The following is a 26,109-nucleotide window of genomic DNA, read 5'->3' on the forward strand; positions in this document are numbered from 1 at the left end:
TAATTCTATGTAAGGTAGTATCTTTGTTTCCTGACATCCTTTCGTGTTATTGTGCTGATTCATGCATGATTACCTTTCTTCCCAAAGTTAACCTGAATACTTTACAGCTGTTTAACAGAAGGTGACTAATGAGAGATTATGATAAAAGAAGAAAAAGAGGGCAGTGTGCTAAATTTTATCATGTAAAATGTTCTGTGTTCTTTTGTGCTGTACATGCCATTTTGTAAAGGAAAAGAACTAAAAACACAACCACTCATTTAAATAAAAATGTTTCTACTGACTAGATACTGCCAGTAGATGTTATAATTGCACTGAAATTAGCATATTTGGTTTCAATGTACACTGTAGAAAATAAAAGCCATATATCAAAACTAATCTTTATTTTGACATCATCCCCAAAATATTAAACTTATCATTAACTTGTTATATTGGATTTTCTGTAAAACTTTTTTCAGATTGGCTTGCCACCTTCTACTGCTTTCTTTACAACATAACTTCTTTACATCTTTTCTGTTTTTCATAATTAAATTACAGGCTTTAGACATTGCTGCATTGTATTTTAATTCTACAGTATACTGGATTCTCATAGACACATACCATTTCATCTAGAATGGCTTCCATATCAATATCTTGTGAAATTTCTTTTAGTAGTGGTACAAGATTCCATTGTAATTCAAAATAATTAAAATATAGATGCAGTCTCAGCAAAAACAACAAAAATTATTTTGATAGTATGTTTCTAATGATTACACTTTTATTGTATATACTCACATAGATTTTATCATATTTGTACTTTGCTTACTTGTTTTGATAGAACTCTAGGGCTTTTTAGCCTGATTGACAGTCTGTGGCCACCATTATCACCTCTTCAAGTTCCGGGCAAGAGACAAGAAAATAAAGGAGTAAGATACTTTTAGACTTGTTTTTTTCAAAAATAATCATATAAATAAGATTTCCTTAATAATTATCTTCTCAATGCCCTCATTACACTTTCAACATTGTATTTTCCTCCCTTAATATAACATCACCAACAATTACTGTTATTGGTAATGTGCAACAGAAAATCTTATTTATGGTTCTATGGAAAAGTATTTTACATTTAGAAGCAAAGAATCCTAAAAAATGAGAATCCTGAAGGAAATTAAAAATGAAATGTTTAGTATAATTATGTACATGAAATTCCAAATTAATTTGATTTAACCTAGGTTCATTTTAAAATCTTCAAAGAATAGCATCTTCAGCTGCAAATGCCCTATTTTCTTCAATCAACCACCATATTTAATCACAATCTTATATAAAATCAGAGCTAGAACCATATATGGAGATAAAACTTCTATAATAGAATACTTTATGCATGCTAAAACAGTGCTGTTAGCTGTGAAAATGAGAAAATATGAAGTAAATAAAATGTATACAAAGCTGTTTGCAGTAATTAAGATACCATAGTTTGTTGTTTAAAATTTGACAGTAATTTAATGAGATTTTGAGATTTTGTTGTACTAATTTATAACTATTGCAATTTGGGAGAGAAAGATAGCTAAGGTATTTTTTAGCAGGGAAGATGTATTTCCTGCTACAAAAGCATATTCAAAAAGATAATAAGACACTAGAATATTCTTGTACTTAACACTGAAATCATTTTTTCTCAAATATCACATAGATAAAATAGATAAAATCCATATTTTAAACGTTACCTAAGTCTTGTAGAAGTAGATAAGATCAATGTTGCATAGATTTTGCATATTCAATATGCAAGGATATTTTTCTATGCCTCTTAAGGAATAATTTCAATCTCTCTCTCTCTCTCTCTCTCTCTCTCTCTCTCTCTCTCTCTCTCTCTCTCTCTCTCTGTCTCTCTCTCTCTCTCTCTCTCTGTCTCTGTCTCTGTCTCTGTCTCTGTCTCTGTCTCTCTGTCTCTCTCCACTCCCTCCATCCCTTTCTATCTTCTCCCTCTATTCTCTCCCCCTCTCTCTATCCTCTCTACTCCTCTTCTAATGAATGGAAAATCTGTTTACTTTGATACCTCTTATCTCAGCAAAATAAAATGTTATTTAAGGTTCCTACTTAATTATAACTTCAGTCTGGGAGGGACTCTACAGAATATTAAACCTCAGATTAAAGTATGTTGATGCTTATGCTCTTTGAGTAAAATTTGAAGTAGGAGTCATGTAGGAATTGAATAATGAAACAGGTGGAGCTATGGTTAGGGCAGTTATAGCCTGCTTTGCCTTGTATTTTAATTCCTTTATAAATAAATAATATTCTCAAAATGGAGGAACAGTTTGGTGCAATGGTTAAGGTACCAGGCTTAATGAGGGGTTGTCCACCTCCTCTCTTAGCAGTGGAAGACATATGCTTTTAAGCAGTTCCATCCTGTCCCTGTGGGTGTAGTCCTTCCAAAATTGCTGTTTTATCACTGCTATGCTTCTCTTCCTATTGTTAGTATGCTAGCTGTGGGAGAAACCCAGAAATGTTCTTTCACCAGCATAAAACTCTCACTGGGTTACTGCTGTGGGGAATATACCACCAAAGCGGATTTGTATTAATATAGAATAAAACCCTTTTCTGGCCCTTCTGTAAATTTACTAAGTGCTTCACAAATCAATCTTTCTTTGAAAGCTTTTTCCAATTCTCCACCCATCTGCACAACACCCACTTCTACAGTCTGTAAGGAATCATGCTTTGTGCAACATAAAAAGCGCAAATACTGATGCAAGGGGCATTTGTGTGTTATGTCTTCCAGTGAAAGGATATACTTAAAATATATATTCACTTTTATGCTTTGCTGAGTTTCTTGTTAATTCACATTGGAAAGTCTGTGGAGGTATATTCAATGATTGGCTTGCACTTATCTCTTAGTTGATTTGGGTAGAGCAATGATGGTTGAAGGTGGGGTTTGTGAATTTCAGATTTACATGCATATGGACAAAACAGAGCGAAAGCACCCGGGATTCTTTAGTCAGGATGTTAAATAGGTATACGGTGCTTCGGAACATGAATCACAGATTTAGTAAGTTTGATAGTTCAGAAACTCCATGTGCACAAATGGATATACAAAGATGAAACTGTTTTCATTATTGTCATTCCTTTGTAATTGGAGTAATTATCAAGAAATAACTTTCAGTATTTATTGATCTTTAAATTTATACATTGCTTCATACAATCTTCAAATAAATAAAATAGATTTAATCTCATTACAGCCACCTATAAAGAGAACATCATGTTATGTTCTACTATTCATGTCCCCAATTATCCTCATGCTGCTGGATGCATGAGGATAATTCAGTTTGGCAGCATTCTTGTTCTTCAGTAACATAGCTTAAAATATTTATTGATGGTTTCACCCTCGTGTTTAATATTCTAAATAACAGAGAAAGTATGTGAAGAAATTAAAATATTAGAACCCCATTTGGCCAGTATTATGATAGCAAAAGCAATTTCCATGATTTGTTACTTTGTGTTTAGCTATATTTTTTTGTGTCATAAATTTGTGTCATAAATACTCAGAAGAAAGTGTAGATGAAATATTATTTCTGATTTTGTAAAGATGATTGACATTTGGAGAAGTGAGTCTCTTCTCACTAATTTAGAAGGGCTTCCTAGACCATACCAAATAAATTAATTTAGTATGGAGCATCCGTTTATTAAATGACTGTATCTATTTTTATTATTTTCAGCACATTACTGCTAACCAGCTTCCTCCAAGTTTCTGTTACATTCTTGCTGCTTCTGCTGATTACATTGATGCAGATGAAAGAGAACAATTGTCAAATTTATATTTCCCCCCAGCTGTTCATAGTCTCAAGGAAGTTTACCAGGTATTTTTTGTTCCTCAAAAATTTTACAATCAGTAATCAACCAGTAATAGTTTGGAATTCAATATTAAGTCCAAATTTTAATTGTTTTTCAGATGGGCGATTTACCTCAGCGTTGCAGTTTTTGGGCATATGTTATATATCGAAGACTGCAGGTATTGTTTTTATGTAAATAATCTTCCTTTATACATCAACAAGTTATTTTTAATTATTATTGCATTTATGTTCTGGGTTTAAGAGCTCAGTGTGTGCATATAGGAATCTCTCTTTATTTTATTTGCACAAAACCTTGTAAGATAGGCTGAGCTAAAAGGAAGTGACTAGATCAAAATCACTCACTTTGGTCAAACAGATTCCTGAACCTCATTCTTCTTATCCCAGTCCAAACCTAAACCACTGAATATGTTGTCAGTCTAAATGAGAATCCTTTTATGTGCTAGAGGATTCTTTGGGTTTGGTAATAGTAGAATTTCTTCTCCAGAAATACAGGAGCCATTTTCTACATTGAAATTGTTCTTTAGTTTTGAAGTAGTAAATGAATTATATGTGTCTTCTATTCATTGCCATGTAAATGGTAATGTCTCTTTCTTTGTAAAGTGTATAAACGAAAGTTATTTGCTATTGTTATCATAAACAAACATGTTCATTGGTCCTATTCAGTAACAGTTCAGTTCTCCTTATCACAGTTAGTTTGTAAGAAAATTGTTGACATGTTCTCATAATTCCAAATATGCTCAACAGTTCAAAAAGATGGCACATTTCCTTAAATGAGGGATCCTTGGTGCCCTCTGAGCTTTGTTGTTTTTTTTGCAGATGTTCATTACCCAAACTAGCACTGCTAACACTGATGTTACCTAGTTTGGGTAATGAAATGTCTGCAAGAAATCAACCAAGCTCAGAGAGCACTAAGCACTCCTCATTTCAACCCTGAGCTACAAATACTCTCCTTTATTGGTACAATTCCTTAAAGCCTGATGCCGCCTTAAGAGTTTCATTAGAGGGTTTCCATCTTTATAGTTGTTTGATTGTTATTCTGTCTTTCCTCTAAAAACTTAAGGTTTACGTAGGGATTTCCTTGCCTTTTATCCCAGGAACAACAATCTTATGAAGTGGGCTCAGGGAAAATAACTGGCCCAAAATCACCCAGTTGGTTCCCATGAATAAGGACAAATGTGAACTTGGGTGCTTTCAGTCCTACTTCATATTGGCTGTCCAATTATTAAATCAAATTACTAGATTATATAATGTCGATAGATTCATACTAAAATTAAAAAAAAATCATTTTAGAAAAGTTATTTACAATAAAATGAAAGAATAAAGTAAAAATAGTATTATGATACTAAAGAAGTAGTGTGTTATACCTAAAATAATCTTACTCATTTAGACAGTGGATAATATAAATAACTCCACTTACAAAAAGTTTTGTGTATACAGTACCGGAAAGAACATTTTGATTGAACTGGAACTATTGCATTCACCTGAAACTACTCTGAAAGATACAAAGATGACACCAAATGCATATTTGTATGTTGAAAATATTACATAATTAAATGAGAGATGACTAAGTGTGTAAATCTAGAAACTGCAGTAAAAACTGAATATATCTAGGTAGATTTAATTTGCCACGTCCTCTGTCCTTTATAATCCAGATGGTTAACTCTTTATTTTTGCCTTCTTTTCAAGCTATCTTCCTAAGATTTCTAACATTTTCTTTCACTAAACATTTTATATGGGCATGTGGGCAGCTGCTGGAGTTTGCTTGTCAGTACAGTTCTACAAATTACTCCAACAAAACATATGACATACCTGTCATATGTTAAATTCCAGAGATTTTAACTGGATATCACATTAAATGAAAATGAAACATGAAACCTTCCTTAAAACTACACATGGGAGACACTAAGAGTTAAAAGTCTTGTAAAATTTTGTTTGTTTTACTTACTACAATCTAATACTCTTATCTGGCATTAAAAGACAACTTAAACATTAGGTTACTTTTAAGCAATAAAGTATATTTTACTTAGTAAGTTAAATAATGGTTGTCTTACTTTTACAGAATCAGTGGTAGTTGAGTGAGCTCTTTTAACAGAAAGAAAAAAAATCGCCTTCTCAAACATTGCTCCAGACATTTTGGGTTCTTGCATAATTTGTATGCCTCCTGGTTACATCTGCTTCATGTTTGGAAGCCTTTAATACAAGACATCAGCAAGCTCTGTTGAAATTAGCTGTACATCTGGGAAATCCTCACTCCCCACAGCTAAGCATGTTCATGATGGCTATTTTATCCCTAAACTTCAGATTATATCCTAGGTATAATAGGATATTATACCTAGGAAAAGGAAAAATAGGCTGATCAACAGTGACTTTCCTACATTTACATTATTGTAAAGAAGAGGGAGTTTAAGCAAACTTTAAGATAATATTTAAGACAATTTATATGTCATCCCCAGTGTTTTTCATTTCCTGTAACCATCTGTCTTCTTCCTATTTTAAAAGATACTGTCCCATCAACAGCAGGTTGTACATATAAACTCCTTTTAGGACTGTGCTCCAATTATCTGTTAAACTGTAGTATAATTCACAGAAGTTTGTGTGATGATAAATTAGTTTATATTGGCTTGAAGAACTGCTAGAAGAGACCAATAGTGCATCTTTATAAGTATGATCCTTTCACAACAACCAATCAGATTCCTTTGGGAAGTCCATAATAGGGACAAGAAAGCATTAGCCTTTTCCTGAAGATATTAAGTGGCTTTGAATTTGGAAGTTCTGGTGCACCAAATATTATAATAGATCTATATCCTTTTTTGAGATATATATTATATTCTAAATGTGATAATAAAATAGATGTCTTTAATCCCAGAGAGGTGTAGTCTATTCCATAGAAGAGTAGTTGGGCAGCATCCAGAATATACAATTATTTCCAATTTTAGGTAATCCACTTCCAAAATTACATTAACCACCCAGGAATATTCAGATTTTTCTGTTTGAGTGGAACAGAGGAAAAAATGATATGTGTTGGGGGGAAATCAAAATTCTGCAGCTCTACGACAGAATTTTGCATATCTCTGTTATATTCTCTTAGTTCCAAATCTTTTATAATCCCAATCCTTAAATCAGATCTTCATGAGAAATCCAGCTATAAAGATATGCTTGTATTCTTTCTCAGAATTTCTGGGATGATTGGGCACAAATAAAACATGTATGCTTCTGTCTGATAATTTGATTCATTTTAAGATATCCAGCGCAGAGCAGATTGGCAGAGTAAGTAGATAGATAGATGGATGGATGGATGGATGGATAGTTAGAGGTTAACCCCATTTTCATAAACATTAAATAGTCAATAAGAGAGATAAAATCTGTCAAGAATAACTAATGCAGGACACTAAGAAAATAATTGATTTTAATTCAATAAGGCAACTGATGAATCTTTTACAATTAAATGTAAGTTAATTGTGTCCAAACATGGCTATGTATCAGTCTTGGTCACATCTAAGCCCTACTGTATCCCAGTATAATCCACCAAACAGCTGGTGGGCACTGCTGGTTGTAAGCTGTAGAGCTCCCTATTAGGATTTTTTTTTTTCACCATCTCAGGTGGCCTACGCAAAGTTTGCCGCAGGATTAGGAGAAGACTAGAATCGTATAATAGCACAGTTGGTTTATAGTACAGTTTTTCAAATTTACGTTCTTTCTTTAGCTTCTTTGATCCTATGTTCTCAGTTTCCACAAATTAAAAGCATAGCCTTTGTACTAGAAACATCCCAGATGATTTTGTTTCACATGTGCATTAATTTTGTTTTAATTAATATGAAATTTTTTAAAAAATCATTCAGAATTCTGCAACTGAATAGCAATGTTAGTTCAAATATTTAATTGAAGGTAGTATTTTATAGTAGTCACTTAATTCTACTTTATCAGCATCTTCAAAATGGAAAAAAGATACACCATTATTGGAAATGAGGTCCAGAAATTAGGAAAAATGTAAACAAGCTAAACAAGCTCACCTAGGTTAACTGTTCCAGAAATAAAATGTCAGGGCTGCAACTTGTTTATTAGTTCAATCTCTGCTAGCAAGGATGTGTCCTTCATAAAAGTCTACTATATCATAAAATATGAGGGAAAGACCTTGGTTCAGCTTAAAATTCTTTTGCAGACTAATTCATTCCAGGAAAAATAATCTTTTCTGACTACATTTTGTGTTTAAAAGTCAAATCTCCTTTTGTCTTCTTTTTAAATCCGAACTCCAGAGAGCTAGTGGAACTAAAATTCTTCAGTTCTTTCTGTGAATTGGGAAATGGAAATATTGTCTTTTTATTATTACTATTCAGAATAAGTATTATGGTACGAAAGGAAAATGAGGAAATATATTCCATCTGGGCTCGGGGAACTGTACTGTCACATAACTCAATCCTGCTGCTGTTTGTCTGTTCTGTCCTTTTTGTTCAGAACAAATTGACACACATACAGGAAGATGATGGTTTTAAAGTGACTTATTGTTATTTGCTTTCTGGCTGACAGTCTTGTTGGTCAGAATCTAAAGGTTAGTAATTCAGTGTTCCAGTGTTTCTGCTTTATGTCTTTAAAAAATATAATTAAAATTCAATTTTCAATTAACAATTGAAATGAGAACAGCAGCAAAACAAGATTGAAGAAATTATACATTGCAGTTTATTAACCCTTTTTGTCACTCATATTTTCCAGGTTTGTTTTTTTTTTGAGGCCATAAATAAAATTAATATACAATTATTTAAAAAATATAATGCAAATATCAGATTAAAGCTCTAATATTCTTGCTTCTGAAGAGATATGGTAGCTATAGAAATCTGTTAATAGAAAAAGTATTACTGTGACATTTTAAAGACTAATTGAATTGTTATGTCTACGGATGATGATATAATGCTAAATGGAAGTATCTGTAGAGTTGGGTGCATGCCAATAGAACTCCGAATAGCAGACTCTCAGCTCCTGGAAAGGGTCATTTGGTTCTGTGGAAATGGGTGAATTATGGCAGAAGTGCTGAGAAGAAAAGGGAGATCATGATCCTGCTCACTTGTTGTTTTAAATTCAACTACAGCATTAGTATTTCAATTTAAACACTCAAATTTTATAGATATTTTATAACACCTTTTGGTATACCACATACCTTTAATAGTATAATCTATACATGTTTCTTTGACTTCTGAGAGGGCCTACTTTCAGGAAGATGTGCCTAAGCATTTTATATCAAAATCTTGAATGACAAAAATGTCAGATGGTAAAAGTTGAACAAAATTTTAATCTGAAGTAATTCTGCAGTATTTTCAAGAATCTTCAAGAACCTTTCAGTGTTTATATTCACTATTTAATAGTAAACTTCTTAGTACAAAGCTGAAACTCTTTGAGTCTAGAAGGAGCTACAAAAGGTAAGCAATTTCATTATGAGATCATCTGTTTTGATGACCTTTATCTTTTGTTGAATATATTTATCTTCCTGTCCCAAATAGGATATTTATGTTGCTAGAATAGATGTTTTTGTTTCTCCTCTACCTTTTATGAATCATTTAGTTTGTATGCATCCTTGAAAAATGTCGAAATTTATCCAGGAAGAAAACTTCCATGTTTATATCTATAGAGTTTCTACCAAGAAAATTACATTGCACAGTATAGGAATAATGCTTCTGGTATTTTCTTTATTCAAAGAAAAAAAAACACATAACAATTGTTTAAAATTTCAAAATAATACTAGTCAAAGGCATCACATCATATAGCATGTTTGAATTGCTCAATAATTATGAAATCCTCAAAGTGACTTATTTGAAAACAAATGCATAAGGAAAACATTTATATTTAAACCTTAATTAAGGGTGAACTATTCATAGTTGGAGGCAGGACTTAATGCTTTTTAGTGGCCAAAAACGTCTATGTGTGGAAAGATGAGGTAAATTGGGTAAGCTCAGAATTTTTCTAAGGGAATTGGAATAAGTCTGTGAGATTGATGTTCAACTCTACCTTAAGCCGGAATTTGACTGGATGATTATCAGTCACTATTCAGCCCAACCTACTTTAAAGAATTGTTATTCAAATAAAATTGGAAAAAAGAATACCATGTATGCTGCATTGCATTTTTGGAGGAAAAGCAAGATATAAAACTAACAAAAGAAGTGAAATTTAGAATTTACAGGTTTTATTAATATTTTTCACTTCAAAATTTTACTTACTTTCAGCCCATGTAGTAGAGTTGATTCTGGAAATTGCAAAAGGGGACTGACAGAGCTGCAAATTATACCTGCACTATAGTGACTTTCACTTTGACCAATAAGATGGGTTGTAATAGTTTGCTGTGTCGAATTGCTACAGGTAGACATCACTTAACAACTGCCCTCTTTAGCAACTATTCAAAGGTATGACAGCACTTAAAAAATAACTTTATGAACAGTCCTTGCATTTATGACTGTTGCACTATCCCTACAATCACACAAATTCAGGTGTTTTACAACAAGCAGTTATTTACAGTGACCATAATGTTTCATGGTCATGTGCTTGTCATTTGTACACTTTACAGCTAGCTTTAAACAAGCAGAGTCAATTGAAAGCCTGGCAGTAAAATTGCAGTTAACAGAAAAATAGAGTTGGAAGGGACCTTGGAGGTCTTCTAGTCTAACCTCCTGCTCAAGCAGAAAACCCTGTAATATTTCAGACAAATGATTCTCAAATCTTAAAATTCTTAAAAATCTGTGATGTCTTGCTTAATGACTGTGAGAGATTCTCTTAATGATTGTGGTAGAAGTGAGGTTGCAAATCCATCACAGTCACTTGATAACTCACTTAATGACCACATGCCTTAGTGACAAAGAGTGGTTCCAGTTGTGGTTGTTAAATGAAATTACCTGTATAGCAACTTTGAATATGGTACCCTTTTACTTTCTAAGTTTCAAATCTAGTCATATCACATAGTTGATTTATTGCAATCAATAGACAGCAGTGATGATCATTGATTTTATCCCAGCATGTATACAGGACCTGGATGTCTTTCTGCTTATGGCTGGAGTACAACCATAATCACCTCCTGATCTTTTGAAGATTTACAAAAGATCTAGTGATTCTATATGTCACCTGAAACTATTTAAATTTGTAGCCAATATTTTGAGCTTGGATGGTGGTGGTTAAGGGTGAGATATGGGAAGAAGAGAAACGATGTGCAGCCATTATCTTAAAATCACTCTAAATAGAATAAAATTGTGCCATAAAAATTTGGCAATTTTTGTCTCTGAACTTCAGTTTGGAGGGTAGAGTAGGCTGCATGTGTTGTATGATCCATTGATTGTACTCTGATTAAAATGCTGCTAGCTAAATTGAAGTTTTCATCTGCTTAATTGTCTTTAATTTTATGCTGGTTAGAAAATATTTTTCTTAAACTTTAACATTTAATTTTTCCCCCCTTTCAACCCTAGGAAATGGGCAGCACTTCCCCAGACCAAAGACAATTTTGGCTATTTGTCACTGATTTCTCACTGCAAAGAGAGTCTGAGATCAATTCTGGAACCCCCAAAACGCTACCTGTCTCAGTTTCTTCATCATGTGTGATTGATGTGGAAGTAATGGAAGCATTCAAGAGCTCATCCCCTTGTATTGTTTTCTTCAAGGATGCTATGTGTGGAAATGGTAAGGGTTAGTATTTCATAACAAAATAGAAATAAATGCAAACTAACAGAAATTAAAAGAATGTGTACAAATGTGTTATAATGCATATAAATATATAGACTAGTTTTTAAACATATCATTAAATATTGAGGACCTAAAATAATATATATCAGTCTTTCCATTATATAGAAAACAGTCTCTGCACAAACTGAAAGCAAACAGAAATCTGAAATCCAAGATTATAAATTTATACACTACCCAGAGTTGCTTTGGATTATAAAATGGGCAGCATATAAATATAAATAAATAAATAATAACTAAATAATCTGGGCTCACATCACTTTCCCAACTTCTAAGAATAATTCGTTGATTAGAAATAGATTTAGCAAACAGAGGTCTATTAAACCCAAATAATGAGGCAATCTGAATTGGATATCATATCCAATATGAGAATATAATATAGCCCCTTAACCCTTTTATACTTGCAATAGCCAGTCATCCTTGAACATTCTATGGGTATCCAATAAGCATAAAAATTAATATATTGTTGATTTCTTAAGATCTTACATTTAATGTTCTTTAAAACCTCATTCATTGAATTGTTAAAACAGGATAAATGAATAAAATCCATACCAATTTAGTGTTCACCTCGCCAGCAAGAAGATGTGGATAATTCTTCCAAAAGCAAATCACAGAGCTTTCCAAGAGCATGGAGCAATAGTGATAGGAAACTTAATTACCCTGATATCTGTTGCGAGACAAATTCTGCCAAGCATGGTACTTGCAGGAAATTCCTGGCTCATCTTAACTGACAACTTTCTTAGTTTGATATATCCTAACTTTCTCCTTCAAAGGATATAGCGCAAGAAGATAAGGCATATTTGACCAGATATCAACAAATACAGAATGCTTTGTTGATGAAATTGAAACATGAGAACATTGGGAGAAAGTGAGCTGGCATTTTTTTATTTTAAGGAAAACAAAACATGATACTGAGATAGAATCTCAAATACTAAAAGTTGGAATGCCCTGAGGTTAATAAAGAATGCTAAGAACAGTAAAAAATATGTATACATCTTCAAAATAAAAACAAAAAATGAATTACTTTACACATTCTTCATTTACTACAACAAAATTTGTATAACAAGTACAAAAAAAGAGTCTATGAACTCTTATTTGGATCAATTTTTTAACTGAAAAGTTTATCCCATAGCAATAAATTATGCAGAGCAGAATTAAGGGCAGAATTGTAATTTGGAATTGATGAAAGCATGATTAGACAATATTATTTTAGTCTTAATGAATTTAAATCTCTAGGGTTGGATGATTTGACTAACAGTTTCACCAAGTGCTTACATTATTTTTGAGACATCCTGGACAATGTATAAAATACAAGATACTTGTAGGAAAGAAAATGTCTCTGTTCAAAAGGATAAGTGGAGGAGGACCCAGAAAACTACAGACCAATCAGTCTGAGATTCATAGAGCAGATGATAAACAAGTAGATCTGTAAGCACCTTGAAATGAATGTAGTAATTACCAAGTAACAGTATTATTTTAAAAAAATAATTTTTCATTGGGAAACTTTCTTAATGGAGAGTGGGATTAATATGGACATAATACATCCTGGTTTCAGTAAAATATTTGATAAAATACTCTAACATACAATCATTTCGGAGATCGCAAGAACTCCACAGTAATATTTTGATTTTATTTTATTTTGTGTCACACACACTTGTGGCCATCACACTTAAAAAGTATTCAGAGAAACTGAAATAGGTAGAAAGAAGGGTAGTGAAGATGATCAAAGAACTGGAAACTAAGTTTACTGAAGACAGTGAAGAAACTGGGAATGTTTAACCTTGAAAAGAGAAGACTGGGAGGAACTAAAATAATATATTCAAGTACTTGAAATAATGTCAGACAAGATGATTTTGATTTGAATTCAGAGTCACAGGAAGGTAGATTCCAACTGAATGACAGGGGAAAAAATCCTAACACTAAGAAATGTTTGATGAGGGAACCAATTTGTAGGTGGACTCCACTTCACTTAATGTTTTCAAACAGGTTTAAACCAAAATATCATTAGGCTACTTTCAAAATGTTGCCAAGAAAACTGCAGGGACTTGTCACAGGAGTCAAGACTGATTTGAAAGTACAAAGTTCATTTATTGTAAAATATATGCATCTGTATATCTTCTAAATGCTGAAAAATTGGAAGTTAAATGCAGTTCCTGAGGAAGTGTGTTATTTGGCCTGGAAACAACAAAAGAGAATACCCTCATTCAGATATTTGAAAGATGGGTCTCTAACATATATTAATAATTGGACAGTTTTATCAGAAATGATAGTCATTTAGGCATTGAGATATTACATTACATTATGTTATTAAATATATTGTCAATATATTGTGTCCAGTCAATAATTGTCAGGAAGTGCATTCAGTGCAAGCATAATATGATCCCTGCTTACCTTCTCCAGTTTAAACCAATAGCAACTTCCAAATACATATTAAAGATAATTCTATGAAGAATCTGTTATAACGGTTCGGATAGGATGTAAATAAGGTGTGAATAAGCACTGTTAAATATGACAAGGTCATAATAGTATCCTAAAGTTCTAAAGTTCCTAATAAAAGTTCATAACAGTATCCTAAGCTTAATTGTGCAAATGTTTTCTTTGTGAACTAAGAGGATAAACAGTTGCCAAGATTTTGTCCCTGTGACATGCTCCAACATTGAAATCCAGGTTGAGACAAATCTGATCAATTTTGTTCATAAAGGAGGATGCACATTTTTTATAGCAAGTTCCTTTCTTCTTTGTTCTTGATGAAGATGCTGCAACTGTCTTATGAAGATACAGTAAAAGCATAAAAGAACGCTTCTATGCTGCCTTTCTACTATAGCGAGGGTCCAGCAGTCATGACAGGGTTAATACAGTGTTCCGGTACGAACTGAGTCTGCAATTTGTGAAGCTCTTCCCACTTCCTCTGGCTTCCCAGATTTCAGACTCAGTTATTCTGAACGGACTGTTTTTGGCTGAGCTGCCAAGTTTTGATTTTAAAAACAATTTGGCTTTACTTGTTCTAGCATTGCCTTTCTCCTTTAAAGGTTGCAGAGCTCCCAGGGATCTGGTTGAGCTCTGCTCATTCCAGCGAGAAGGGCTAATGCCTCATACCGCTGAAGACTGCTTTAGCAGTTGGGTGAGGATCTCCTGGCCTGTCTGGTTGAGATCCTCCCTTTCCAGCGAGAACAGCTCAGGTCGGAGCCCGCTGAAGACTGCTATTTTTGGCAGCAGGTCTGCCACCTGGCAGATCCTGAATCGGTGTCCCTGGGGGGGCTTCCTCACACGCCTTGCAGCGGTGGCGATTTTCGATTGCTCCTTTAGCCGCAGAGACGCCGGAGCGCCGTGCAGAGGGCTTCAGAACAGCATACCAACAGCTGGTAAGCCTGTTCCATTTGGACTTGGAGTTGCTGGGATTGTGGACCTGGTGGAGAGTTTTGGCGGCTGCCATTTTGAGTGACATTGGGTGCTGGCCGCCATTTTGTTTGGCTTCTTTGTGCAGGTGGCCATTTTGTTTTTGCCTCATTGTGTCCGGGACCATTTTATTTGCATCTGGGTGATGGCAGCCATTTTGTTTTGCCTCATTGTGTCGATGGCCATTTTGGACAGTGTTTGAAGATTTTTTTTTCTGCACATTTTAGTCCCAGATGTCTTCCAGGCCCTTTGCTCTTCCTTCTAAAAGGGTAGCGGCTACCCAGTTGTCATCTGATCCTTCTGGTCCCTCTGAACCGGGACCTTCAAAAAGGGGCAAGGTTTCATCTTCCAAAGCCTCTGCTACCCAGAAAGCTTCCAAAGCCAGCGAAAAAGCTGAGACCCAGAGGCATAAGTCCATTGAAAGAGCAATTGAAAAGGCTGTACGGGTGGCCATGAGACTGGAGTTTCCACAGTCCTCCCCCATTAATGTCCCACATTCCATAGAGCCCTGGAGTTGGTCCTTCCTAATTTCTGTCCCTCTCCATCTCATCACCTGAAACAGACATGGCATACTCTAGATGTCCGTAGGGCCCTTAGGATTTACCTTAAGAGAACCTCTTCCTTCAGGCGTTCGGACAGTCTATTTGTCTCCTTCCAACCGGCTACCCTGGGTCAGAGGGTTTCTTCCTCTATAGTGGGTCGTTGGCTCAGGGCTACCATTGCCTCGGCTTAGAAGGCCCAATCCCTTTCTCTACCTGCACGCATCATGGCTCATTCTACCCATAGCGCGACCACTTCCGCCACCTGGGCTACCCAGTCCTCTTTGGAGGACATTTGCCGGGCTGCTACTTGGTCTTCGCCTTCCCCGTTCATCCGCCACTATAAGTTGGACATCTATGCTTCGGCGGAGGCGGCTTTCGGCCGTCGGGTGTTGCAGCAGGTTCTTGGAGGGGTAGCTTCTTCGGACCAGGCGGATCCCTCCCAATAGGGGGTTCTGCTTTGACATGTCCTTGTCATGACTGCTGGACCCTCACTATAGTAGAATGGACGTTGGCTTACCTGAATATCCTTTCTGCATAGCAGAGGGTCCAGCAGTCATTCCTACCCTGTTTCTCCCGGTCCTCGGGCGGGGGCGGGGGTGTTTCTAATATTGTTTTTTCTCAGCTCAGCTTCACAGTCTGCAAGATCTCCCTCGTCAGAAATCTGGGAAGCCAGAGGAATGGGAGGAGCTTCACAAATTGCAGACTCAGTTCGTACCGGAACACTGTATTAACCCTGTCAAGACTGCTGGACCCTCTGGTACGCAGAAAGGACGTTCAGGTAAGCCAACGTCCACTTCCTCCATGCAGCAGAATAGGAATCCAAAAAATACTTCAGATGAGATAGAAAATTCCCTAAGTGGATTGAGGAAACTATCCAGTTTCATAAGGTTTCCGGATCAGGCCATTTTAACTAGTTCTACGCTCTTGCCAGGTGCTCCTGTCACATGCCAGGTTTGTACTTCCATTCATAATTAAATGCTGGATAATACATTTAACCAGCAACTAACCTAGCAATCAAAAGCAGAATTTATGATTATAGGACTTAACATCTCTTTCTTTGACATTTTTGGTTAAGCAGCAGACTGAAAAAGATGTGAGAAAGCAATCAATCTGCCCTTTCTTTATAATGGTCAAGCTGCCCTCTCCCGCAGGATCACCCAATAATTACTTTTTCATAGTTTTCATTACCATCCAGATTCTTCTCCAGATCTCTCCTAATACAAACATAAACATTGCACAATAAAAGGGAGTTTCTTCAGCCTCTAGACTCATTCCTTAGCCCCAAATTAAAAAGATATCTGACACTTGGACATTACAATACATTAAGAATAGAGAATCAAATCTTATTGGTGCATTTGGTGGAAGACAGCAGACTAAAGCACTGTTAAGTAACACCAGCTGCCTGCAATTACTGCAATTTCAAATCTCCCCTGGCTCAAGATTGACTCAGCCTTTCATCCTTTCGAAGTAGGTAAAATGAGGACCCGGTTTGTGGGGGCAATAAGCTGACTTTGTATAAAAAAGAACACTGCTTGGAGGGGGGGGGGGCGAAAGCCCTACTAAGCAGGTATATACAAAAGTATGAAGGCTATTGCTTAACGCATTGTAAGCCGTCCTGAGTCTCTGGAAAAGAGCAGCATATAAATCGAACCATAAATAGATAGATAGATAGATAGATAGATAGATAGATAGATAGATAGATAGATAATAGATAAATAAATAAATAATAAATAATAAATAAATAAATAAATATTTTCGGTGATTTTTGCTGTGTTTTTAATTAAAGGATTTTTAGCACACTCACTCTTTCTTTACAAGTGGAAAAGCTTTGAAAGCAGCTTATTTACTAAATAAGATGACTTTCCTATATCTAGACCATCCCTACAACAGAAACTAGAGAGTGATGATAACTCGAAAGGAAGAAGGGACTAAATAATAAGAAAACATAGAGGCTATATTTTAGAATTACAGAGTTTTATAATGACAATGGAATGGAAACCAGTGGAACTATATTGTTAACAAAGTTGAAGAAGCAATCCTTTTCATGCTTTCCACTGCTTAATCTTTATTGATTTGATAGCATACCAGCATACTTCAAGTTGTTGCTGAGAACACTTGATATATAATAATTTAATGTGCACCAGTAAAACCAGTTTATTGTGCGTTACATATCCAGTCCAGTAGTATCAAATGGGAAGGAATTGTAGGGAATTATGCACCAGAATAAGTTTTATTGTTCATATTATAGCTGCTTATCTCACTTCTGGAATATGTTCATTATTGTTAACACTAAGTTGTTTCTCTAAATACAATGGCCCAAGCCTAACTTTTATTTTAAATAATAAATCACACTTGTAGGTATTTCAATGAAGAGCTACTGGTTAAGACATCAGGCTAAAAACTAGGGGACTGCAAGTTTTAGTCCTACCTTTGGCACAAAGCCAACTGGGTGACCTTGAGCTACTCACTTTGTCTCAGCACTAGGAAAAAGGCAGTGGCAAAGCACTTCTGAAAAACCTTCCCAAGAAAACCACAGAGACTTGTCCAGGCAGTCTCCAAGAAGCGGACACCATTGAATGGAAGGGGAGGGAAAGTATCTGGATAGAGTATCAATGCCAGTACTCTACCTAACACTACTTGAGAAGAATAAAATTAAATTCTAATCATGTTCAGAATAAGCTAATCAGTACATATTTGGTCATTGTTGGCTATCAGATTTAAACCTCTGGCCTATTTGCACAAATCTCTTACCATGCCTCCAGAACTGAATCATTCAGGTGACACCCCCCTCTGGGCAAAGATTTGATTACCTTGTTCTGGGGAGCAAAGTGCAACATGTGAATAATTTTGGAATAACTCCCAATCCACCATTAAAAGATAAAGAAAATTCAGCATGCAGCCAATTTCCTTTCTAAATAAAACCAGGTTAGTGGATGCTGGCAGACTATTAACAAGAATAAAGTACTCATTTGAATGAATCAGACTAAAACAAGCTTAATGAAATGCTTGCAGGAATTTGTCTTTATTGGCTTAGATAATTAACATAGCCACTTTTTTCTTTGTTACTGTAACTTATCAAAATGTCTTTGTTGGCAGGTAAGATTATTTGCATTGAACGTACCGTTCTCTTGCTACAAAAGCCCCTTTTGTGTAGGGCTGGTGGTGCTGACATCACTGAACTGACTGGTCCTGTCAAACTAGATTATCTGGATTCTACTACTCAAATTAATTCTATTTGTACTGTAAGAGGTTTGTAACTATATTTTTTGTTATTTAAAATCTTAATGCTAACTGTTCTTTTGCCTGTTTTCCAAAAGTGTATGACAAATTATATTCCTTGTTTCTTGTTTCTTTAATTAATAATTTTCATTTGAAAAAGTTATAGTTGACACCCCTGGTGCAGTAGCAGATTATTAAAATGGCAATGATACTTTTAATAATAGTTGTTCTGTTGGCATTTTATGGGTGCCATTATATTGGATAGTGACCTCACAAATGATCCTGTACTGCAGAGTCTGGGGCTTGGGTAACTCCATTTATATAATGGGATGGTTGCAAGGATAAATTGGGAATGCCTATATGTACCGCCTTGAGAACCTGGGAAGAAAATTGGGGCTTTAGCTTACATTTATTACTTTATCTGGTCTTTCAACATGATTGAATGTTTTTTTTTAACTCATTGTAAAGCTTAAACTGTATATAAAAATAAAATATATACACATTGCTTTTCTCACAACCCTGAATTAATTACAGATTCCTGCACTGATGTCTAGTACAGCTAGTCCTTGACTTACAACTGTTCCTTTAGCGATGGTTCAGAGTTACAACAGAGCTGAAAAAGTGATTTATGACTGTTTTTCACACTTACAATGATTGCACCATCTCTATGGTAACATGATCAAAATTCAGATGTTCGACAACTGACTCATATTTATGAGGGTTGCAGTGTCCTGGGGTCATTTGCTCACCTTTTACTAAATTCTGACAAGCAAAGTCAATGGGGAAGTGAGATTCACTTAACAACTGTGTTATTGACTTAACAACTGCAGTGATTCATTTAACAGCTGTGGCAAGAAACCTTCTAAAGTGAGAAAAAATTCATTTAAGAAATGTCTTACTTAGCAAAAGAATTTTTGGTCAATTGTGGTCGTAAGTAAAAGGACTACCTGTGTATAGGATTATTGCCAGAAATTATTTTCCTAATAATTTCATTTATCAAAAGACAAGCATGTTACTCAACCCCTCAGGGCTTTCTGAGCAATTTGCCTTTGACGCTGTAGGATTAACAATTGTAATCCATTTATTTGCAGGTGTTTTAAGATTACTCATTTATATGTTTTGCTTGCAAACATTAATGTTTATTGCTTGGCTCAGCAAACTGCTATTGTTCTAAATCTTTTTACTAGCCTTCCCATAAAATACCCATCTTGCTTGATTTATAACACTGAACAACAATGCTTACTAGTGATCCAAATATCTGACTGACCTTCAGTTCTTTAATGTTTCTAGTCACGTATATGGCTTGGGAAAACATACTTAAATCTCAGTTACTTGGATATAAATAAAGAATAATTCCTGGTGTTAAACCAGTGTAAATGCTTTTTAAAAACTCTGTCATATCTGTTTTTCTTCTTCACTTTGGTTTTTTTCAGATGAAAGTAATAGCTATCTTTAGTATCAGAACTTCATAAAATGAGATATGAAAATCCTTTTGTTCAAATGACTTCTCTAAAGGATGGGACAAATAGCAATAGAACTTAGACTTATATACCACTTCATAATGTTTTACAGCTCATTCTAAGCAGTTTACAGAGTCAGCATATTACTCCCAACAATCTGGGTCCTCATTTTGCTGACCTTGGAAGGAAGGAAGCCAGTGAGCATCGAATTGCTGGCAGAATTAGCCTGCAATGCTGTATTCTAACCACTGTGCCACCACAGCTGATCAATTTATGGAATAAATTTAGGAAAGCGACCATTAACTAATTCCCTTTTCATCCATTTCAGAAAACTCTTTAATAGCTCTAGACAAGCCAGAATATTTAATCATCATTTAAATTTGGCTTCATGCCCTGGTATTGTTAATCAGAATTTTCTGGTTCAAAGGAGGTCTGGTTTGTTAGTTTTACCATTAAGACAGAAACTAAGGGAGGCAGTATTTGGTGACAAAAAAATATTAATTTCTTAGCTTATTAGATTGGCTATATAATCACTCAAACTTTGTATTTGAAAACATTTCCTCTTTGATATGGAAAGAGAGAAATTAGAAATTAGAAAAATAATAAAACATAGTTACAGGTTTTTAATACATGAAAAGCAACTAGGATTGGATTACAATTAAATCTGAAATCAATGGAAATCTAAATATTGCTAATTATACTTCTAAAAAGAAGAAGAAAGGGTATTTCCAAACAGACATGATTGTTAAAGGCATTCAAAGTCAAAGTATACTAAATTTTGCAACTTATTTTACCTTTTTTTCAGGTACTGTAGTTGGCATTAATGAGAGAACTGCTTTCTCTTGGCCTATATGTAACAGATGTGGCAATGAAAAAATAGATCAGCATCCACAAGACAAGTAAGAACATGTTGGATTAACTGGCATATTAATGATCCAGTAGGTCAGGGGTGTCAAACTCATGTCGTCACGTGACATATCACGACTTTTCCCTTCGCTAAAATGGGTGTGGGGATGGTCAGCACATGACGCATTGGCCCCGCGAGTCTGAGACCCCTGCAGTAGGTATTCACATACAAAGTCTTACTTCAGTTGTTGAGGTTCATCACCAAAAGGTATACAGAAATGGAAAAGTTATGGAATAAAAAGTTTTCAATGTTATCTTGGGCAATTTGTATCATGGGCCTCTATCTATTTTTGGTCCAGATTTTAGAGCAACATTGTCTAATTTCATCCAGAGATGGAAACTTATTATCAACAAAAAAATTAAATGACATATTTCATACATCAAATAATCTCTGATTTCTTTCTTCTAATTTCCTTTGACTTTATAGTGGTATTAGCATAAAATATCAATACAGGAAAGGAAGAACTGTGATTCTCAAAAAGTACAAAACTTTGGAAATCATGTAAATTGGCAAAGATTCAGGTTCAAGATTTATAGCCCTAGATAGACGTATCATCCAGGAATTTATCCAACTTCTTAAATCCATACAAGGTAGTTGTCATCATCTTGTCTTATATTAGTGATTTGAGAAGGAGGAGAACTTCATGCCATGCATACTCAACCATGTCCCTTTCATTTGTCTTCTTTCTAAGCTAAAGAGTCCAATTTTTTCTAGTTTTTTCTTGTAAGAAAAGTGTTAGAGCCTTCTGTTCATTTGACTTATCTTCTTCCAAATCTTTTCCAGTTCTATCTTTTTACATGTATGGCAACCAGATACATTATAGATTTATATAGGAATGTTATATGGGCAGTCGTATTTCCAATCTTTCTTAGTGAACCTAGCATGAAATTTGTCTTTTTCCCAGCTGCCATACACTGAGCTCATACCTTCATTAAATTACATTTGACCCAATATCTTTTTTCTAGTTAGTTATATGGGCAGCTCAGATCCCATTAGTATTTATATAAAATGGAGAGGGTGTATGTGTTTCAGTATATATCTGTTTACATTCATTTAAATTAAACTGCAGTTGCTATTTGTTTGATCATTTTTCCAGTTTAAAGAAATATAATTTTAAAAAAAGTTTAAAGAGAACCAGTTTGATGTAGCAATTAGGGTGCTGTCCTAAGAAATCAGGAGACAGTGAGTGCTAGCTTTGCCTCAGGTATGAAAGTTGGCTGCGTGACTTGTCTCAGCCCAACCTTTCTCGCAGGGTAGTTATTTTGGGAAAATAGGAGGAGGAAGGAGTATTATGTATATTCCCCACTTTAACTTCTTGTTCTAAGTTGCGAAGTTGTCTCTGACCCATCGCAGTCCCATGGACAACTTTCCTCCAGGTCTTCCTGTCCTCTACCATCTCCCGGAGACCATTTAAATTCACACCGACTGCTTCAGTGATTCCATCCAGCCACTTCATTCTCTGCCATCCCCTTCTTTTGCCCTCAATCATTCCCAGCATTAGGTCTTCTCCAGTGAGTCCTTCCTTCTCATTAAGTGGCCAAAGTATTTCAGTTTCATCTTCAGGATCTGGCCTTCTAAAGAGCAGTCAGGTTTGATCTCCTCTAGGACTGACCAGTTTGATCGCCTTGCAGTCCAAAGGACTCACAGGAGTCTTCTCCAGCACCATAGTTCAAAGGCCTCAATTCTTTGGTGCTCAGCCTTCCTTATGGTCCAACTTTCACAGCCATACATTGCAACTGGGAAAACCATAGCCTTGAATATATACAATTTTGTTGGCAGTGTGATGTCTCTGCTTTTTAGTATGCTGTCTAACTTTGCCATAGCTTTCCTCCCCAGGAGCAAGCATATTTTAATTTCTTAGCTGCCGTCCCTATCTGCAGTGATCTTGGAGCCCAGGAAAATAAAATCTGTCACTACCTCCATTTCTTCCCCATCTATTTGCCAGGAATTGAGAGGGCCGGATGCCATGATCTTAGTTTTCTTAATGTTGAGTTTCAAGCCAACTTTTGTATTCTCCTTCTTCACCTGCATCAGAAGACTCTTTAGTTCCTCTTCTCTTTCTGCCATTAGAATGGTATCATCTGCATATCTGAGGTTGTTGATATTTGTCCCGGCAATCTTAATTCCAACTTGTGATTCATCTAGCCCCGCCTTTCTCATGATGTGCTCTGCATATAAGTTAAATAGGCAGGGCGACAGTATACAACCTTGCCAAACTCCTTTTTCCATTTTGAACCAATCAGTGGCTCCGTGTCCAGTTCTCACTGTTGCTTCTTGACCCGCATATAGGTTTCTCAAGAGACAAATAAGATGGTCTGGTACTCCCATCTCTTTGAGAACTTGCCACAATTTGTTGTGATCCACACAATCAAAGTCTTTAGTATAGTCAATAAAGCAGAAGTAACTTACTTTAACTTACTTATAAAGTAATAAAAGTGGCATAAAAATCTTAAAAATAAAAAAATGAAAGTTCACAGTCATTTTGAACAGTTTGGTATCATCCATAAAATTGATCAGATCACTGCTTACTTATCCCTAAGTCAACATCATTTATCAACAAGTTGGAAAAAACCTAATTATCAGTTCTTGAGGGATGCCAATTCTTACTTCTTCCATTGAGAAAATAATGCATTTATTTCAGCTCTTAGTTTTCTGTTTTGTTTAACCATTTAGCAATTCATAAAAATGGTCCTCTATCCCATTACATTTCCTCAAAATCCTTTGATGAGGAGTCTTGTATTCTTTACAGTTTCAAACAGACTGACAGTCAGCAGAACACCTCTATCCTTATACCCGTTGACACGCTGAAAAACCTCTAGAAAGATTGGTGAAAAAAAGATATACTTTTTTCACTGCAAAAAACATACTTATTTTTCTTCAGCAAAGCTTCTTCCTCATTGCTCTTAATGTGGAATGAGAGCAATTGTACTTACCACTCACCAGTTTCATAAGAACTGATGTTAAACTGACTAGTCTATAATATCCTCATCTTGTCAGCTCTCTTTTTAAAAAAGTAAAGTTGCATGCACTGTTGCTGATTCTTCTGGAGCCTAGCCCAATTTGAAGGATATTTTTCTTTGCAAATGTGAAGAAATGTCAAATTTGAATTGCTTAATGATTCTTGGGGGATGCCATTAGGACCCACATGTCAAGATACCCTAGAATTCTTATAATTAAATCTTACTTGTTCATTCTACAAATCAGCATTGAAACAAGAGTACAAGATAGCATCCAAGAACAGTAAGAGCTTCTCTATATTGCCATAACTAGAGTTATTATTAAAATAACATTGCAATTGTACATCCGATAAAAATGCAATTCATCTGTGAATTTAGTATTCAAATTTTGTCAGTGACTTTTTCAAGAAGAGTAATTGACTATAGCATAGTGCATCAATTGTCCAATGATAAATTATTTATTAATTTTTAATTTAGCAGCTAAGAATAAATAGTACAGTAAGTACCCTTTTTAAATGTAAAGTTACCACTCTCAAAAGAATTTAATATATGTAAACCTAATTTTGATATGCAATCTATGTTTTTATTTATTATTCTGACTTCTTCAAATACTTTCTTCCTAGAATATCTTCATTTGTTACCTTAATTTGTTTATGTTATTCTGATTTTTTCCCAGAAAAGTAAAAAAAACTATTGGGTATCTGTTCTTCATCTAGATATTGGCATCTGCCCTATTCTAAATTTTATGCTAGGCTTTTCCTCAGAGATAAATTTAAAAGCTGCTGTGCCATCTTTTTTGATGTCATGTGACAACTCCTCTCTCATACAGATCTAGCTTTTTCCAAAAAGTTGCCTGATAATCAGTAAATCCAAATCTCTTGCATGAGCTTGACCAAATGTGGAGACCACTGTGCTCTGTCTTTATAATTGATTTTCTGTGTGGAAGAAATAATATTTCTCACAATACTATCTTGGCAGACCTGGACTTTACTCATCTACCTAGCATCTTAAATTAGTTCCAGGGCAGTTAATTTAGTTTTTTAATGTTGTTAATGCAAATGTAGACTATGACTACTACTTTTACCCCAATATTATCCACGTGTATGACAAACCCAACTCAGAGGGCCTTCTCTGTGGGGGCACCTACTATCTGGAACGAGCTCCCCCCGGAGATACGGAGGATCCTGGATCTGCGCACCTTCCGCCGTGCTTTGAAGACACTCCTATTCCAGCAGGCCGGCCTGGCCTAATTTTCTCCCCTTCTTTTAAATTTTTAAATTGAAATTTTAATTTGTTTTAAATTATTGGGAATTTTAATTGTCTCGGGCAAAATTATTTAATTTGGTTTTAATTATGTTTTTTAACTTTTGTATTTATCTGTTTTATTTTGTGCCTGTTCACCGCCCTGAGTCCTTCGGGAGTAGGGCGGTATACAAATTTAATAAAATGATAAATGATAAAAATGATAACTCATCTCGCCCACAATCAAAAGTCTTCTTATTATCATAGATAATAATTGGGCTCATTGTCTACAGAAAATATATTATGCCATCCTTAACACTTGTTCTCCCTGACCATAAGGGAGCTGTCATTCTGGGAGTAGGACAAAGCTGTCATATCCCAGGAAGTTTCATCCACATAGTTTCATGACTGTCTAATAACTGCAATAGTTTCAAGAAAACAGATTAGCTTCATGAGAGCCAGGAATGCAGGAATGAATCATGACTTGTGCTTAGCTGGCTAGTACTTATACATTTAACTGTCTGTGGAATAAACTGCAAAATACCTTCTACCTTGGCTTTCTATCTTCATCCTACTTACTGTTAATAACTTGGATTCTTTTTCTTTTAACAATTGTTTTATCCTATGTTACACTTTTACAGAGTCTGTACCCCTGTTTTCCTCATGTTATTTCTAAATTCATCTTGCTACTTAGCTTTGAAAGTGGGAGGTCAGTATGTGCTTCATCCCCCTTTTAATTTTGTTCTAAAATTTTCCCATTCCTATTAACTTGTTCTGCTTCTGAGCTCCAAGTATTTCTCCTCTTTGGAAAGACTCTTGGCTGGGACTTCCTACTGGCTAAGGAATGCTACAAAAAGCCAATAGCCA

At 35.2% G+C, this 26,109-nt stretch overlaps 1 protein-coding gene across 5 annotated transcripts in view; it reads left to right on the forward strand.

Moving 5' to 3' along the window:
- SPIDR (scaffold protein involved in DNA repair) overlaps window positions 1–26,109 on the forward strand; it is a 175,329-nt gene that overhangs the window by 143,974 nt on the left and 5,246 nt on the right. For all 5 annotated transcript variants that reach the window (XR_015733361.1, XR_015733362.1, XM_034429723.3 and 2 more), the window contains exons 12-17: window positions 815–902; window positions 3,678–3,818; window positions 3,911–3,970; window positions 11,249–11,459; window positions 18,554–18,706; window positions 20,942–21,035. Coding sequence is in view for 3 of the 5 variants with exons in the window: in XM_034429723.3 (XP_034285614.2) it covers window positions 815–902; window positions 3,678–3,818; window positions 3,911–3,970; window positions 11,249–11,459; window positions 18,554–18,706; window positions 20,942–21,035 (747 nt within the window). In the remaining 2 variants the exon portion in view is untranslated. The remainder of the gene's footprint in view (window positions 1–814; window positions 903–3,677; window positions 3,819–3,910; window positions 3,971–11,248; window positions 11,460–18,553; window positions 18,707–20,941; window positions 21,036–26,109) is intronic.

This window comes from Pantherophis guttatus, chromosome 3, assembly GCF_059756535.1.
Source record: "Pantherophis guttatus breed Tessera chromosome 3, ASM5975653v1, whole genome shotgun sequence".
NCBI lineage: Eukaryota > Metazoa > Chordata > Lepidosauria > Squamata > Colubridae > Pantherophis > Pantherophis guttatus.